We start from the raw sequence: 18,364 nt of genomic DNA on the forward strand, positions 1-18,364 counted from the left end.
AAATTTATTAATTTTTTCTAGTAATTAGTTAATTAAATAAATTTTGATTAATTTAAACAAATTTTAATTTATTTAATAAAAATTTATAAAATGACTTTTATCTACATATTTTAATTTTAATTTTGCATCATGAAGACATAAAAAGTTAATTCATTGAATAATTTTAAAAAATTAATCAATTAATTTAATTAATTAATCGGTGTAATGTAGGCGAATACATAAATTTTAATTCCATAAATTTAATTATTTTTCTCAAATTATTTTAATTAACTTCATTTTCCGCCTATAATTTACTCAAACCAAAATTTTTAAAATGTCACGTATACGCCCTGCCAGCCACTTACATTCTAAAGCCTTGAAGTCCAAAAATTGTGGATCTACGGTAAGTGAGCCCACTTTACCGGTGGTAATTTTATCCTGCAATGCTGCTTTCACGATGTCACCGCTTTTAGCCGCTTCACTGTTATCCGCGCCAACGGTGTTTGTAGCCAACGCATATCCTTTCTCATAATCAGCTCTATCGAACATCGCCTGCAATTTGGCTACCATTGTTGTGCCTTGTCTGTTTGAGTAAAATTGAAGAAATTTGCACATTAAAAATAAATATTTTAAAATTTGACAACTTTAGGCCTAAGATATACTTATTCATTTCAGAACTTTTGGCCGAATACCGAATTATTTAAAGTACATCAAAAAGGTATACAAACAGGTATATATTTTGATAAATACAAAATCTGGTAGTAGAGCACATATGTCCGTTTGTCAATCTGTTCAAAAAGTCTATGCAGTGCTACACTTACTCAAATCAAATTAAACGGACTAACTTTTCATGCGGCCAGGATTGTTTAATCCATCGGAACTGATCAGAAAGCAACTTGTGTACAAAGGTACTTAGAAGTCTACGTATGTGGCAAATGAGCCTTTCATCCTATGCTGCTTGATTTTTATATTTTTTGACGGTTGCCTCAATAGAGTCGAATAGAGAAGTGCATTAAGCCTTTACCGCTCTACATAACTCCGACACCTTTAGTCCTCACGGTACTCTATAGTCCTCACATTATTAGATTCAGTAATAAAAATATTCAAAAGTATATCCTTCAGAGTAGTGAAGTATCGCACAGATTTGACCCTTAAATAGCTGTGTTTTTATGCTTCAAAAATACGTGAGCTTTCGTTTTCCCACCATTTTTCTGCTTCCTTATCAATAGTAATACCTCGACTAGAAAGACGGAAGTTTACACTCAAAAGATAGGTGATGCTGCACACATTCGCCGTAATATACCATATTTAGACCTAGTAGTTCAGTCGTAAGATAAGCCAACACATGAAGAGAAAAAAAACTCTTGCAGGACACACCAACTACCCTGGATATAGAGAGTGAGGGACAGAGAGAGATTCAAAGAGACAGGAAAAGAAATCGAGAGAACCAGGTAGTCGTGGGCGACTAATACGATGAGACGACGGCTAAAGGCATACCCGGCACTCCTTTGATAAAAAATTTGTGTGAGTTTTAAAAAACATTGACCTTTTGCACTTTTAGGTAGGACCAAACTATTTTACAAAACAATATAAACGATTGATTGATAAGTTAAACATTACTTACTTTTCAAAACCGACAATTTCTGTCTTATAGTAACCTGGTATACCATTGAGCACACCATTGAAAGAGTCTGAAATAGTAGCGGCCAAGTTATTGAACTCCACTGTACCCGGTTGTGGTGCCTCGAACGATTCGGCAAGTTTCATGAGTTTTACGCCGACAGCATAGACAAGTCGATCAGGTGCTGGTGTTGCTGTATTCATAATACTCTCCAGTTCTTTGAAATTCAGAAAACGTTATTTTGAATTTAGTACTAAACATGTATATGTAGTGATTGGGTTTTGCAAAATTACCTTTGCCGCAGGACTTAATGCAGACGCGTGTGGACGAAATGGTCGGCGTACGTTCATGCTTAGCCATTTTCTTGTTTACAGCATGGAAAGCTCCACCGAGCACAGGGAAGAATAAATACAGGCAATGATCATCGGTGAACGATAAGTCCTGCAATGGATAATAAAGAAATATATTATTAATATTAGAAAGAATTTACTTGACACCCGCCCTGCCTACCTGCTCATCATTGCTAACACGCTTACGATCGAATTCCAAAATAGTCACACCGTACTCAATGCGTCCGGACGGTGTGCCGATAATATCTTGTCGTACATCCAGTTTAGGTGCACCGTAACCATTAATCCATGTATCCATTAAGAAGGGACGTCCATTGCGATCCACCCAACCGATAATAGCATCCGTTTGCGACATTTTCTCATCATCGCTGAAGCCAATGCCGGTCCAAGTCTTTGTATTCGAAGTCTCGATGTGCCAACGCATCACGTCACCACGTCCCACAGTTTCCCATTGAGCATAATATTCGCAGGTGTGATTTTCAGGCGAACAACTGCTTGGATATTTCCAATGACCCGTGCAGTCGTTGTCCAGCAAATTGCTGGAGGCTTCCGTTACGCCATCTATGGTGGCAGCTTTTTCTTTTTCTGAAATTAACGAAATCAATGCTTATATTCTCACAGTTAAACAAGATTCGGACTCACCGAAGAAATTCAATTGTGTAACGCCACGTTGCATTTTGTGTCCGTGGTATTTGAGCTCGTCTGGTTGATAGAAATCTTTCACGGACGCAGCTTCTGTTTCGATACCAGAAGCTGGTATGTGCACATATTGACCGGGTTCTTGACCCTTCGCCCAGATTACATGTGTCAACGCATCGTCCAAAGTGTGATCTGTAGACTCAGTGGATACAAGTTTCTTGCGGAAGATGATTGTGGTTACACCATTTTCTTCAAATCCTGTACCGAGTGAAAGGTCTGATTTCCCTCCGTAGAATTCGTCCTTGCGTGGTGTGGAACGATCACGTGTATAGTAATCGCCAACCCTACTAGCCATGCCGCGTGCCGATCCAATTACTATATCTGTACAATCCATAGGATTGAAATCGAATTTCGGTGTATATGGGTTCAGTCTTAACTTCGGTTCTGTTTAAGAAAAAGAGATATTATGTGAACTTATTTGTCTTTGTAATATGTAAGAAAGAACAAATAAAATTATGCAATAGTTTTAAGTGCTTGGTCTTTAAATGGTGCTGGGTATATAGTGGATACAGGAAATTATTATATGAATGAGTAGTGCAGATATATTTACCACTTTTGGTAATAGCTAGTTTGGAATGCGGCTCCGGTTCGGCAGATGGCTCTGGCACAGGTTCTGGCTCTGATTTCGGTTCAGGTTCTGCAGAGGGCTCTGGTTCAGCAGATGGTTCCGGTATTGAGAATGGTTCAGGTTTAGCTGATGGCTCTGGTTCTGCGCTAGGTTCCGGTTCTGGTTCTGGTTCTGCGCTAGGTTCCGGCTCTGGCTCAGCGCTAGGTTCAGGCTCTGCCTTTGGCTCGGGCTCTGATTTTGGTTCGGGCTCTGCCTTTGGCTCTGGTTCTGCACTCGGCTCGGGTTCAGCGGAGGGCTCAGGTTCAGCAGATGGTTCCGGTTCTGCTTTCGGTTCTGGTGTAGCTATTGGTTCGGGTTCAGATTTGGGTTCATTTTCAGTGCTCGTTTCTAATACATTATTAGTATTGCAAGAGGAATACCAATATTTTGGAAGTATTTGAAGTGCGATTAATACGAGTGGTAAGTGTTTAAACAAATACAGACATTAGTATTAGACCATATACTAGTTTACACATGTGAGGTGTGCTTCTATTTTATTATATGTAGTTAAATATACTATAATTTTAACATACCTGGGGCTTGACGTCGTCTGCGCCCTGCTGAGGAACTCACGCGATATGACACGCTTGTCGCAACCGACGTAACGCCCTCCATGCTCTGTAGTTGATCATCGTCATGCTTAGCCACGCGTTTGGATTTCGTGGATGCAGCTGGTTCTGGTTCGGCGCTGGGCTCCGGTTCAGCAGTGGGTTCCGGTGCCGGTTCTGCTACAGGTTCAGGTTCAGATTTTGGTTCTGGTGCCGCCGTAGGCTCAGGTTCCGCTGATGGCTCTGGTTCTGCTTTAGGTTCAGGTTCCGCGGACGGTTCTGGTTCTGGTTCGGCTGATGGTTCTGGCTCCGCTTTTGGTTCAGGTTCCGCTGATGGCTCTGGTTCTGCCTTCGGTTCGGGTTCAGCGCTCGGTTCAGGTTCTGGTTCTGCACTTGGTTCGCTTGTGCTCAACGTGGTTTTCAAATCTCCAATGTCACGTATAAGCGGGAAATTTTTACACTCTGCGTTTAGTGAATTGGGACGCCAACCCAAACCTACCCAAGAAGTGCTATTTACCTTGAGTACAACCTCAATTTCCTTATGTTCTTCTAATAAACGCCAATACAACTGATAATCTGGCGATAGTTGTTTCATTGAATAGGCTGACATATCTAAATCAGTAGTCCTAAAAGGCGATTTCTTATTACAGCCAATGCCATGCCAACCGAAATTACAGTAACACTGTTTACGTGGCAATGATGTGCCGGCAAGATCGATACATTTTCCCTGATTACCACAGTCCTGATTGTTGGTGCATTCATCTTTGTATTGACACTGCGGACCATAAAAGTTCTTGTCGCATTTACAACGCGATGGGAAATATTTGCCATTGCCCGAACAAGCCTCACGGAAATCTTTGCGATTCTTTATATCGACATCGGCGCAAGACCAAAAGCGATAACCGGCCGACCATTCATCAGCTTGACGCAGTAGGCGCAGTGTGCAGTTAAAGCACTCAAAATCTTTGGGTATGCTCACCTGAAAGGACTGGGCCCTATGTGCAGGCGGATATAATAAAACATAGAGTAAATATAAATAGCTGAGTTTCCGTTCTTGAAGTACTTACGTAACGTCGGTGCGCACGAATTCGGCACCATTGACGTGCGGTGTTAGGTCCAGCACTGGGCGGTCGAGTGCGTCGAGTAATTGCAGCCGGAAGCCTCCCTAAAATAAAAAGAGAATGTAAAGTTAATATAATACTTCAAATTTAATGCTAGATAAATTAAAAATGCCCAGCAAAAATGCCAACTAAAACATTTTTATACCCAAAGGCAATAACTTGCACATGAGTTAATTAGTCATTAGATTTAAAGCTTACTGTTAGGCGAAGTGAATACACGTGTCCCGGTTTTGAATATATATAAAACAAACAGGCAAAAGGCGTCTGATTTTTCAATTTTAATACAATCCTGAACAGGGTATATTAAGTTTGCCACGAAGTTTGTAACACCCAGAAGAAACCCTATGTAAATGTACCATACATGTATATTGTATAGAAACGATCAGCGTGATGATAATCGTGAAATAGTCCCTGAGTTTTTGAGATATGGTTTTGAAATTTTGCACACGTACTTTTCTCCCCAAAACTACTCATTTGTTGTAACCGTCAATATCGAACGACTATAGCATATAGCTGTCATACAAAATGAACGATCAAAATCAAGTTCTTGTACGGAGAGCTTTATCATTTGACGAGATATCTTCACAAAATTTCGCAATGACTATTGTTCAAGGCAATGCTACTATACCCGAATAAACTTTTCGGTTCACTATAGCATATAGCTGTCAAATAAATCAACCGATCAAAATAAATTTCTTCTATGTAAAATGCAATCGAAGTTAACGTTTTATCTTGATTTAATGTAAGCGTTGCAACTTGTTTGGAAATAATTTATTTTTTCATGCTACAACAATTAAAAAAACCGAAAAAACTCTTGCAAACCGCTTAAAATATTCAACACCTTTTCTATTACGTCATATTTATTATATACCGTTAAAGAGCGTCGTGTACATGTTACCCGATTCCGCTACAACTTAGTCCTGCCTTACTTGTATGTATTTCGTTTTCTCATTCTTCATTATTTTTAAACTGTTGCGCTGCAAAAGTACAACCATCTCCCAGATCAAAGTTATTTAGCGTCACCTCCATTATGACTGGGTAAATATGTAGGGTCCTAACGTGTTAAGAGCATATTAAGCACAAACCCACCGGCATACGAGCGTGTTGTGGCGATATAATTTTTGTGTAAAATTATTATTTTCTCTTCAGAATTTTATTTTTAGTTTTTGTTTAAATTTTATTTGGTTTTTGCAAATGCTTATCGCAGCTAAAGTCACAAACGCAAGTGTTTAAGCGTCTGTCAAGCTCCACTGAAGTTCTAAGTAGCGCTCAGTCGAGCAGCTAGTTACTTACTACGATACATGTTTGTATATACCTATGTGTATGTACACGGTTACTTTCAAACGGTTCGACACTTTTATGACTACACCTGAATCTGGAGATATTTGTATGTGTGCTTCTACGTGTGTTGTTACAAAAAGTCAGTCAGCGTAAACGCGTTTGCCTCCACTGAATTGTTCTTGAAATGCAGTTATTATTCTTTAAAACAATATATGAGAATTTTAACACACTTCGCCGTATAATTGCATTATTATATATAAAATAATTATTTGTGTGTGAGTTTTTGCGATAACCTGCTGTTAGAACCTTTACAATCACACGCACACACGCGGAGTGCAAAGTTTTTAATTATTAGGCAAGCAAAAATGATCTGAGAGAAATACATATAGTATACATATGGGTGCATTGTATGTATGTATATATTGTATTTATATTTGTAAGCCGATATATAACCATAATGAGTAACGCTTATTAAATAATAATTCCTCGTATGTATGTATGTTTGTTTGTGTGTACGCATACCATTAAGTGGCAGTAAACAGTAAATTTTAATGAATGAGAACTAAAACAGCGTCACCTGAACGCGAAAAATTGCCCCAACACTGGGTAGATGTTTACTTGATTAGAATATTGAGGACAAATAAAGGGAAAAAACAAATATTATATAAAGCAAAAACAATAAAAAAAAGTTAATTTCAGCTTCTTCAAAGCTATAATGTTCTTCATAAATAAAAATAATTTGAATTTGATCGATTAGTTTGTAAGGCGGCTATATGCTATAGTGTTCCGATCTGAACTAATTATTCCGAGATTGTAGCCTTGTTTTACATAATAATCCGTGCCAAATTTCGTAAAGATATCTTGTGATATAGAAAAGTTGTCATATAAAAACTTGAATTAAATCGTTCAGTTTGTTTGGCAGCTATAGCTATGGTGGTCAGATATTCGCGGTTCCGACAAATAAGCAGCATATTGTAAGCCACTAAATAACTTGTCTGCTGTCGTTTCTTGATATGGAAAAGCTAACAATTTCGAAATTTCAACTTAAGATATGAGTTCGCAAATGACCGCTGTGATCAAATTAAGCCCGGACAGAAAAAAAACATTTTAATACAAATCATTATTAGCGCGTTCCAAATATGTTCCTGAGCCAATACAAGCAAGTTTACCAAACACTTGTAATAAGCTTTAGATGGGATGGTGTCAGTGCCTTCAGTGAATTTTGTTCACACCGAAAACATTAACCAAAATGTTTGAGTTGATCCATAAAAGATATTGTTCCGAAAAACTTGTGGTTTAATTTTTTTCCATGGTAAACCAAACAAACCTTTTATAATAATAATAACCCAACGATTACCCTCTGCGAGGGCCGCAATCCGCATACGTGCGGAATTAGCCGAGTCAGAAAAGGCAAGAGAGTTTTAAAAGTGTTGAGATCCAAAACTGCTCAACTACAGAAACAAAAATTTCAACATCTAAGATTTATAGCAACGATATAATAAATTCTTTTATATTTTTTTATTAAAAGAAAGCAAAATAAATTCTTTTTAATTTTGAAAAGTAAGTCAGATAAGTTAAATGTGCTGGAATGAGAATTAAAATCATGAAATATACGGCGGAATGGTTCGATCTAGAGGATTTTAACAGTAAAGGTCTAAACCGCCTCTAAAAGCGAACCGGGATATTAGATTTAATTGCAGGCAGGCGAAAAGAACTGCAAACTGTTCCATTCAAGATTTTCACTAAGAATATTATGCCAAGCATTTCCCTATGACTACAAAGTGTAGGTTAGGTTAGGTTAGGTATGGAGGTAGACTTACCCTAGAATCCCATCGGAAATGCCCTAAGGCGAAAAGTAAAAATTGTTTTTGAACAGACTCTAACTTATCAGAATGGATTTGGTAGCTAGGATTCTATTCAACTGAGTCATATTCCAATATAGGTCTAACCAAAGTCGTATAAAGTGTTTTGGTAATATACGGATCTCTAAATTCTTTAGACCAACGTTTAACAAAACTGACAGCTTTTACTTTCAAGACCATGGTATCCATATGAAGACTAAAATTGAACTTAGGGTTCATTTTAACTACCGAATCAACATAGTTAAAAAAACAACGTCGTAAACAAACAGCTGCGATCTAGTAATAAAGATAGTTATATAGAAATTTCAAATAGATCTAAGATATAGTAAAACTTTTGAAAATGTTTAAATGTCTAAAAATTCGCCGTTGCGAGCGAGTGTCTTAATGACTTAAGAATTTAAGTAAGACAGCTGAACTTACTTAATGAAGCACTTCGGCTTAGTTGGCATTACGTCGAATACATATTGTGCTTACGGTATACTTATTTCTTAATCAAGAAATAGTAATAAATTTTATCTAGCCAAGATAAAAATAATATCTCCATTACAAGGATGTGTCATCTCAGATCACGGACGGATGGACGGACAGACAGACATTCACTTGGATTTCAACTCGTCTCAACATCCAGATCATTTATATATTATATATGTACATATATAGCCCTGTATCTATCTCGATGAGTTTTAGGTGATACAAACAACCGTTAGGTGAACAAAACTATTATACTTTGTAGCAACATGTTGCAAGAGCATAAATATTACAAATACAAAAAGAGAGTGTCAGCAAATAGTTCAACTTATTGCTCAAAAGCTGTTCCATAGTTTCGGTCCGATTCATTTCAAAAGATAAAGCTTCCAGATACAATACATTTAACACCTATTTATCTAAAATCATATCATTTAAATTATTTATCAATTAAATAACATCTGCTGTTATATTTCTAGTATTTAGTTCAACAAATCAAGAATTTCCACACAATATTTGCGTGATCGAAATCGGATATATACTTGTACATACATACATATATACACTTGAATGTATTCATCTGCAAACTTAGCAAAACTTTGTTTATTAGTGAAATTTTTCCAACTCTAATCAATACAACGATTGGCATGTGCTTGAACCCCTATTGAACGCTGTCAGATAAGTATATTTCTTAAACAGTTATGAAAATGAAGTGACATCTTCGAGAGAGCAAATGTGACTTTGTCAATTATGCGCGTAGGGTGGGGTATATATACAAATATTGATCATAAGATTCATATTTTTTCTCCCACTCTGACACTGGATATTATAAACAAATCCCGACACTGAATTGGTTTTATTATTTCGATATGAATTATATAAAAATGGGGAGACAATACGTAATCTTATAAGCCGTATGTGAATTGCATCTCCTTTCTTGTCAAAAACATATATGTACGAGTATATGAATGAAATAGCAGAGTTAGCGAGTTGAATTCAATAAAAAGAGTTGGTGGCTGAAGTGGTCTAACCGTTTTTATACCAGCTCTATTTATTATGACAGTGTATCAATTCCTTTATGCCATTTGCTTTCATACCTTCTATCGTTTTTTCAGCACAATATGAAATGTCACAGAACTGCATCTATATAAATGTACATAGAATCTATACTATAGATACGCATATGTAAGTCTACACTATCAATGTAATTTTTATAATTTAAACCTAAACGTTATAAATATATATATTTTTTTGTTTTTCGCACGTGCTGTCTGGTCTGAAATCAGATATCATGTTAACACGATAAGTTAAGTCGCTAAGTCGATTTATGCATTTTTATGACACTTACAGTTGGCTAAACTAATGTAAGTTGCGTATTTAACAGAAGTGTTGACAAAACTTTTTCGCAGAGTAAAGGGTAATTTATAAGGGCGGACATTACTTAGTAAGCTTATATATGATTTATAATCCTTTTCCACGCGATGTTTTTCCAGTCCTCTTTCTACTCCTACCAATTAGCAGCTTAAAACAGCTGATGATCGCAATTTTTATTAACGATTGGGAATTTTTCGTCCATTAATTCATCGGTTATGCTATTCGCCTTCATTTAAACGCGACTTTCCCTAAATCTTTTGAACGCAGACTTCAAATCCTGCTATTTGTGTCTCTTTTGCGTTGGCAGCCCTTGCTTACACTTTATAAAGTGATATTTTGTTTTATGGAAAGAGGATTTTCCTTTCCAGCTAGGAAAAATAGCAGAATACTCTATCAATTTTAGTCGGTATCAAAGCTTCTCAAGCATATAAGGGGTGTTTTTTTCGCCTGTGTTTTTCAATGAGATATTGCCCTTTTTTAGGAATTGGTCTTTTTGGCAGCTGTTACTTGATTTATACACAATTTCGTTTGCCATTTCATAATGAACAGACTTAATCCAGAACATAGTTTGCAAATCGTGCAAATTTATTACCAAAATAATGGTTCGGTTTTGCACGACGCATTGCGCGCTGTGTGCAATATTCGGTCGACATAAGCGCCAAGCAGAGTCGGTAATTCGAGCAACCGCGGTTCGGTTTCCCACCCTGTTTATTCTAGTGGATAATGTGTATCTCAGTGAAACCGTACAGTGCACACTGTAGACAGCGATAGCTTTGAAGCAGAGTATCGAAGAAGACTTAAATTAGTCTATCCGCCATCGCGCGCAAATTAGAGTTGTGCCCAACTAATTTATTTAAGAAGGATCTATTGCGGAGAGATCTGGGCTTACTCACTTTTCGTTGAATGTGTATATGAATAAAGAAAATTGTCGCATTTGGAATGATGATAATCCACAAGACATTGTTGAGTCGCCATTACATCCTCAAAAGGTCATGGTTTGGTGTGCTTTATGGGCAGAGGGAATCGTTGGTCCATATCTCTTCAAAAATGAAGCTGGTCATAATGTTACAATCAATGGGGAAAGCTATAGAACCATGATTTATGACTTTCATCGTGCTTGAATTGGACGATTTTGATGTCGACGACTTTTTATTCCAGCAAGACTGCGCTACAAGTCATACATCCAACGAAACAATCAATTTATTGAAGGAAACTTTAACGTCTTGGAAGAAAATATTCGGCACGAAATTGGTTCGGCTGGAGTTTATTCACTTGCCCGAAATCATTTTTTTAACCTAATGGCAAACCCTTATCTTTAAAATAAAGTTAAATCTTTGGCCGTAGCATTAAACTTAACATATTACTAAAGCTTCTTCAAAGTTATACTTTTTATATTAAAACATGCAATATTTGTCAATCCCGACCTGAAAGAAAATTCGGATTACTTTTATTCAGTAAGTCCATTAGTCGTTAAACTCCAAAAATTAATTATTGAAACTTGTAGGGAGCTTTCGGTATTTTATGCTCTACTATAAGCTGTCTTTGATACAGAGTTTAAATTGTAAGGAAGGAAATCAGAAATTTTTTGTTGACATATCGCTGTGATACTAAATGCGAAGATTATTCGATACTAAATAAAAAAAATTTGGTCTTATTTTATTATATAGAAGTGTATATAATTTATTTAAGAATACAAGCCCCTTATGCACTTGGAGTATTACACTTCATAACAAATAAATAAATATGAAATGGAGATAATTCATTTCACAAACAATCACACTTATCGTGCTCATAACATATTGAAGAATAACACGACATATTTTAGGTAAACATATTGTGATACCTGGGAGACATGCAACACCTTTACCCCCCATCGTGTATGTGAGATGCCCACTTGACTCGATCTTGCGAATTTGATCGTGATAATTTTTGCTTCCCTCTTCATCATTTCACCACTTAAATTGTCAATATTTTGCGTTTATATATTTGTGATTTAGACTTATTGATCAGTAGTCTTTGGTGAATTTTAGAGTTGTAAAGTTGTCGGGCTTTTCTTTTCTTTAACTAAACATTTATTAAATTATTCCTGTACTATTGTTATAAAAGATGTACTCGTTCGCACATAAAAATACCATATACGGTGTCCTTTTGTTCGTTGTGTTTGCCTTGGCGCATGTGACGGCCGATGAACACTCGGTTAACCCAGCGGTGCCACGTACGTGTTACAGTTGTGAAGGCATCAACTGTTTGCGAGTAACACAATTGAATGTCACCAGCGATTGTTTGGATTTGTTGGATTATTGTGTGACAGTATTTAGAGGATGTAAGTTAATTAATCACTGTGGGTGTTTAGTGTTAAAAAAAAGTATATAGAATTTTAAAATGAAAATAAAAGTGATTATCTATCACAGTGTTTGCGTCTATTATATATAGACTGTTGTCGTGATCTAAAAAGTGTTGAGATCTAAATGATGATTTGAAGAATTAGAGAAGCGTACAAAAAATCATTAAGACCATTATATACAATAATTGGGCTTATTCCGAAACATACGAAAAACAGTGGCAAGTCCACGCTATACTGTTAATCAGATCTCTTTCATAAAAAAACGCATACGCTCTGTTATTTACTATATTTAGGTCAAGTTTATTCCAAGCTGTATATTTGTACCTCCTTTAAATTAGCTCCAACTTTAAATACTCAAGGGAAGTCCAAGTTCGTCGAAAGTTATATATTGTCATTCGTTTGTATCAAAATGATTTGGAATTAGTTTTATAGTGAAGGAACTAGTTTTTATACCTTTGATTATATTTTTCAAAATGTTATAAAGAAAAGCGCACAAGTTTGAAGTTTAAAGGTGTATATATTGCTAAAAATGTTGAAACTTCGGCCTAAATATATATTTATTTTAGAAGAAGTCCTCTCTCGTCGAATAAAACCCAATCTGTAGAAATATCTCATCATATTATTTATAATATTTTATGATATAGAAGTACTATTACAGTCATAATACCGTATAACCTTTAGGGAAAGTGGGTAAAAAATTAATAGGTCTTATTTATACATATGAATACTGTTGAGGTTAGGTTATGTTGCCCCGTCAGCACAAAACCGTTATATCTAAAACAAGTCAGGAAGGGCTAAGTTCTAATTTTATACTCTCGCAAAGTCAAATGGTATACTCGTTTGAGATTTCTTTATATATTTTAATAATTAGAAATATGAAATTAATTAGAGCAATTTGTGTGTGCTTATGAGTAAAACACGCTCTCTCATTTTCCTTAAGAACTCGCATATTGGCCGATTAATGCGGTATAAAGTCACCCGGAAGTTCAAAAATCTTTATATTATGTATATGAAGGCTTTAGGAAGTATTGATCCGATTCAACCTATTTTTGACACAAAAACATACTATTATCGAGAGTTTTATTTATTTATTTTATTATATGAATTTCAATTATATATCTTACACATTGACCGCTATTTTATATATATTCAGTACCTAGGAGCTTGAACAGTTTTGGTTTGATTTAGATAGTTTTTGGTTACAAGGTTTTATACTTTAAACGCATTATTCGTGCAAACTGGAGATGTCCCTCCCTAATTTGATCCTGTACACTAAATAACAGTCTTGTATCGGACGGATAAAGAGTCACCCGGATTTCAACCCATCTTTTCATATACAACCCTATATCTAAATCGATTAGTTTTAGGTGACACCGTTAGTTTAGCTATTATACTCTGTACCAACATCTTGCAAGAATAAAAATATAAGCTACACGACTTATTACTGGGCTAGATGATGAGGCTAACCGACACTGCTTTGGAAAGACAAAGAGTGAAATGATTGAAGCCCGAAACGGGGAGTAGGCTCAAACCATGCATTTTTGAAAACTTCGCCTAAATAACATATACAGTAATAGCCTTTACGAAGGAGAAGAAGATATAATTATAAGCCTTATCCTTTTTTAAGAGAAGCAAACTTAAAGCCCGTTTCTGATATTAAAGGTGGTTGTCAAAATTTATCTTTAACTTTTGCCGATGATTAGTCAGCAATTCATAAAACGTCTTGACTTTCATAATCAATGTAAATTGTCTTGAGAGCTCGTTTTGAATTGACCACATTGTTATCTTAGAGCGAAAACTTAATGCGCCAAAGGTATTCCGATCAGTTTATAAACTAACTGTTCAAGTTCTTACCCATCACTCTAAAAACCAAGGTTTTATCGATGAGAAAAGTGCTTTAAGAACAGAACAAAATGTTAATTATTCTTCTAGATATTATAATGATCGATTCTTCTTTTCATATATAGTGCTTTCGGCCGCTTCTCGTTGAAACAAGTGTTTTTGTGAAAAAAACCAGAAGAGATCTATAAATAACACATTTTTATTTTAAATCTATTTTCTCTAAAAGCGGCTACTAAATACTAATACTAATTGGCTTTTCTCTCCTTAATTCTTTCAGTCACAGTAGTTGCTCGCGGTTGCTATGCTGACTTGCAAGCGGACTTGCGTGATAAATGTGACTTGGCCGACCATCCCGAGTGTGTAAAATGCTTTGGCAATCGTTGCAATGACAAAGGACGCGCCGATTTCCAATGCATCGAGTGCAAGTCGAGTGAGGTAAGTGGAAAGACATATTTCTAGAATATTACTTCAAATTCAATGATATTCTAATCTTTCCTTGGCAGGATAAAAGATGCGACAGCGACTCGAACGCTCTGACCGCCGTGCAATGCCCCGTGCCCACCGCACAGAACTCTTACTGCTATGTCCGCGAATCGAAGGAGGAAGGCATCACACGTGGCTGTTTTGTGCATCAACAAGAACAGGAAGAGTGCCTCAGTGATGCACAGTGTTCCATGTGCTTGAGCGACGACGCGGTGGCTTGCAACGCATACGTAATGGCCACAGAAACGAAATCAAGCGGCAGTAGTGGACTCAGCAAAATCAGTATCGCAACTACCGTTACTGTTTTTCTGTTCGCTTTCATAGTGCGTTCATTATAAATAAGTGATAGTGTTTTTTGTAGTAGAAATTAAGTATTCGATATAAGTATTTAACGGCGAATTCTCGCGATAAGAGAACATTATAAAATCTATAATCTGTTAATCTTCATGTTGTAGAAATAAAGAAATTGTAATGACTAGACTTAGTAAGGTTCATTATCCTATACATTTTTTGTGAGTATATAATGTATAGGGTGGTTATAGATGTATGTATTTTGAAAGCAAAGCTCCATTTGGAATGAAGCGGATGGTTGAACAACATAATGTTGAAAAAAAAGAACAATTTACATTGATTATGAAGCTCTTTAATAACTGTTTTAACCAAATTAGATCTTTCGGTTAGACCTGATATTTTTATTTAGTGAGTCAGAGAGTGATTTTTAGGAGCTTTTAAAGATTAAAGAAAGCCTCGTTTATAAACACTCAGTTACAAAATTTTTTGTAGGTATTCGAGATATGAAATTGTAACGAAAAGTTTGGATGAATGAATCTTGAATTTCATAAAGGTATCTTTTATATTGGTAAGAACCAACCATATTTTTGATGTTACAGGCGCAGGTAGGTCTATAAATCTTACGCAGAATTTTTCTCTTGAACAACTTTAGATCTACCTTATTATATGATGATGGTACCTCGCGCAGTTCTCCACGGCTATACGCTTCGTACTTATGACGCTTTTTTTCTCTCTGCATCAATATATGATGATTTACTCGAAGCAATCAGATTAATTCCCTTATTTAAAAAAATGCTCCTTCGTGAAGAACCTTGTATTTATTTCGTCTTAAATCATAAATTAAATGAATGATAAGAAATGTATGATAACAATAACCAAACGTGTTGCCCAATTGTTGAACTCAGGGATGATATTGACATTTGCTGTATTCAAACCCTTAGACCCCACAAGGGTTAGCTTTGTTCATCGAGAGAGAACTTTACTTATGAAATGTCTACATGCATGTGCTAAAAAAAGAGCGATTTACATTGGTTCTCAGGCTTATATTGTTATCGCTACAATAGTTGATTATTTGTTTTCTTGATGTTGGAGACTAGCAATCAAACAAACTATACCAGGTATTTAAACAAACGGACATCATTGGCAGCGCAACTTTACGCTAAAATGTCCTCTGCTGGTTTCGAACAGTTACATTTGATTTCAAGTCTTAGGTTTTTAAAATAAAAAAAAGCTTGACATGTAAATTTATGACAGTAACTGTCATTTGACCCATTCACAATGGCAAAACTGGTCTAAAAACTGTAAAACAGAACTTGGAAGCATTGAAGAAATCGGTTAAAATAGTTATGTTTTGCTTTAACATGTAAAACTTCTGACAAGAGAGTGTCTGTTGTCGATTCACTACACGACGGCGACTGAATGAGTGCGAAAGCTGAAGGCATCGAAATTACTAATTGATATGTTTTTCGATTTCCACATTCGATAAAATCGCATTACTTGAAATTATGTATATAAATTTTTGATTGCTGGTCTGAAGAAAGATTTCAATACACTAGAAAGATATATCTAAAATATTATATTTGAAGTACTTAAACATTTAATTATAAGAGAAGTACCATTTCTTATTAAATTAAAAGTTTCACTTTGTATTAAATTTGAATATAATCTAAACTAACAATTTCATTATTAATTTAATCTAATGGTGGTTATATCATAAATATATTCACATTCTAAATGGTTTGAAATAACCCCAAAAGTGCTAAATATACCTGCATACAAGTATAATATAATATTATATAATGGAATTTCCCAGATTAACAGTTATTATCAAGGAATTAGCAAAAATGCCCTCGAAGACCGATAGTGTGTTGCTAGTTCATATTTCCACGTTTGCTGATAAAATTTCATTAGCTTGGAATCCCAAATACCAAAAAATACCGTTATGATGCGCTTCCAATTGCTTTCGCGGCTTACTATAAACATAAACCGATCATATCATAAGTGCTTGGGAATTTATGACAATAATCATATTACTTTGAAGCACTTTTATATATCACAGAAAATTACATAATTTTTGAGGCGATACTGGGTTTGACAGCAAAATCGTTGTTTTATCATACATAGTATAGAATTTATTCGCAGATAAGCTAAGAAATGGAAGAACCAGAAACAAATATAATAATCTACTTTACGTCACATTCATTTCAATGCACATTCCCAACACAGAGGAGACGTTCCTCTTATTTTCTTTCCACCAGTTCTCAACGAAGGTAGCAAAGACAGTTCGTATAGTTTATCGGGATATTTGCTGAAAACCAGTCGTGACAGGCCTTGAAAAGTTGCTGAGTCCATAAATGTATATATTTATTTGAAAAATGGTCAGATATTTTCAGTCCTAAACTTTTGATTCGAATGAGGACGCATGACGCACGTTCGGTTAGCCTGTTAGGGTTCACAGTCCTTTGCGGAAAACTAATACAACGTAGAAAATATTTTTTAGCGGATATTTTCACAATTTGCGAAAGTATTATTAATATGAAGTTACCTTTCAAGGTGCTTATTTTACCTACTTTAATCGGGCTTCCTTTTTTTAAACACAAAATAAGAATTTGCACTTCACTTTGAGAGCTGCATATAAACTTCAAATAAACCGCAGTTCAAAGTTTAAGGAAGATTAACGTTGACTATAATGGCATTTTAAGCGTATCATCTTTAAATCTACTTCGGCGAAACACAAACTTCAACTATATTCATAGGTATTCCCTATAGTTCAGCTTAAGACCCATTCAGTTAAAGTGAAATCGCTCGGAAATTGTGGTTTTGGTAGTTCATATTGGCTAGAAACGATATTTTAACGTCAAAAGATTTGATTGTTTTTGGTTATTATAGTTTTATGCAGCAGTATGCCTCAGTGTTGATGTGATTTTCCTTTCGATTTGTATTTGATGAGAGGCAAAGGGGTAGGTATCCTCGCGTACCTTATGCTGTCGTTTAAAATTAGATTGAACAGACAAAATTTGGAAAAAAACATCAGTGTTATTTTCAACTAAAAGAGGTTTCGGATTGGGCATTACTGTTTCCCATCTTTGGATAAAGAAACTCTTCTTTCTCAGATTTTACGGACGTCGTTGTCCATCCTACCGCCATATCGGCAAGAAAGTCAGCTTTGAAATGAAACATAAAACCATCTTGCCTTTAAGAGCACCTTTAAACAAAGAATATAACGTTGGAATTATGTATTTGGGAGTAGGTTACTAGAAAAGTACATGAGCTTTTACGCGTTCGGAACGTGTTTTGTTTAAGATAAGACAATGAGTTCTACGGACTTTTTGGCGATTTCAAAATAATTCGGTGAACCTAAGCACATCGATAAAAGTTGGTCGTAGCAGGATAGAATGGAGATCTCCTCCGACGCTTTGGGACCGTCTAGATGAGGTTTTTAAAGGAGGAAAAGGTCAAGTCAAAGCTTTCCTAATCTTATATGGGGCAGTGGGAGG

General features: G+C 35.7%; 2 protein-coding genes across 10 annotated transcripts in view; one reads left to right on the top strand and one right to left on the bottom strand.

Moving 5' to 3' along the window:
* Positions 1-18,364, bottom strand: part of nahoda — a 139,014-nt gene that overhangs the window by 5,587 nt on the left and 115,063 nt on the right. For 6 of the 9 annotated variants that reach the window (XR_004976528.2, XM_014244525.3, XM_036362728.2 and 3 more), the window contains 8 exons: positions 4,872-4,969; positions 3,790-4,799; positions 3,200-3,604; positions 2,593-3,033; positions 2,111-2,535; positions 1,894-2,041; positions 1,604-1,817; positions 345-562 (listed from right to left, as the gene is read on the bottom strand). Coding sequence is in view for 7 of the 9 variants with exons in the window: in XM_014244525.3 (XP_014100000.2) it covers positions 345-562; positions 1,604-1,817; positions 1,894-2,041; positions 2,111-2,535; positions 2,593-3,033; positions 3,200-3,604; positions 3,790-4,799; positions 4,872-4,969 (2,959 nt within the window). In the remaining 2 variants the exon portion in view is untranslated. The remainder of the gene's footprint in view (positions 1-344; positions 563-1,603; positions 1,818-1,893; positions 2,042-2,110; positions 2,536-2,592; positions 3,034-3,199; positions 3,605-3,789; positions 4,800-4,871; positions 4,970-18,364) is intronic. The other 3 variants (XR_011395820.1, XM_014244537.3, XM_036362731.2) reach the window with 2 other exon arrangements.
* LOC106624795 (uncharacterized) lies at positions 11,912-15,067 on the top strand. The gene is made up of 3 exons (XM_014244570.3): positions 11,912-12,230; positions 14,371-14,528; positions 14,597-15,067. The coding sequence occupies exons 1-3, from the start codon at positions 12,014-12,016 to the stop codon at positions 14,912-14,914; spliced, it is 693 nt and encodes a 230-aa protein (XP_014100045.2). The 5' UTR covers positions 11,912-12,013; the 3' UTR covers positions 14,915-15,067.

This window comes from Bactrocera oleae, chromosome 4 (assembly GCF_042242935.1).
Source record: "Bactrocera oleae isolate idBacOlea1 chromosome 4, idBacOlea1, whole genome shotgun sequence".
In the NCBI taxonomy this organism is placed as follows: Eukaryota; Metazoa; Arthropoda; class Insecta; order Diptera; family Tephritidae; genus Bactrocera; species Bactrocera oleae.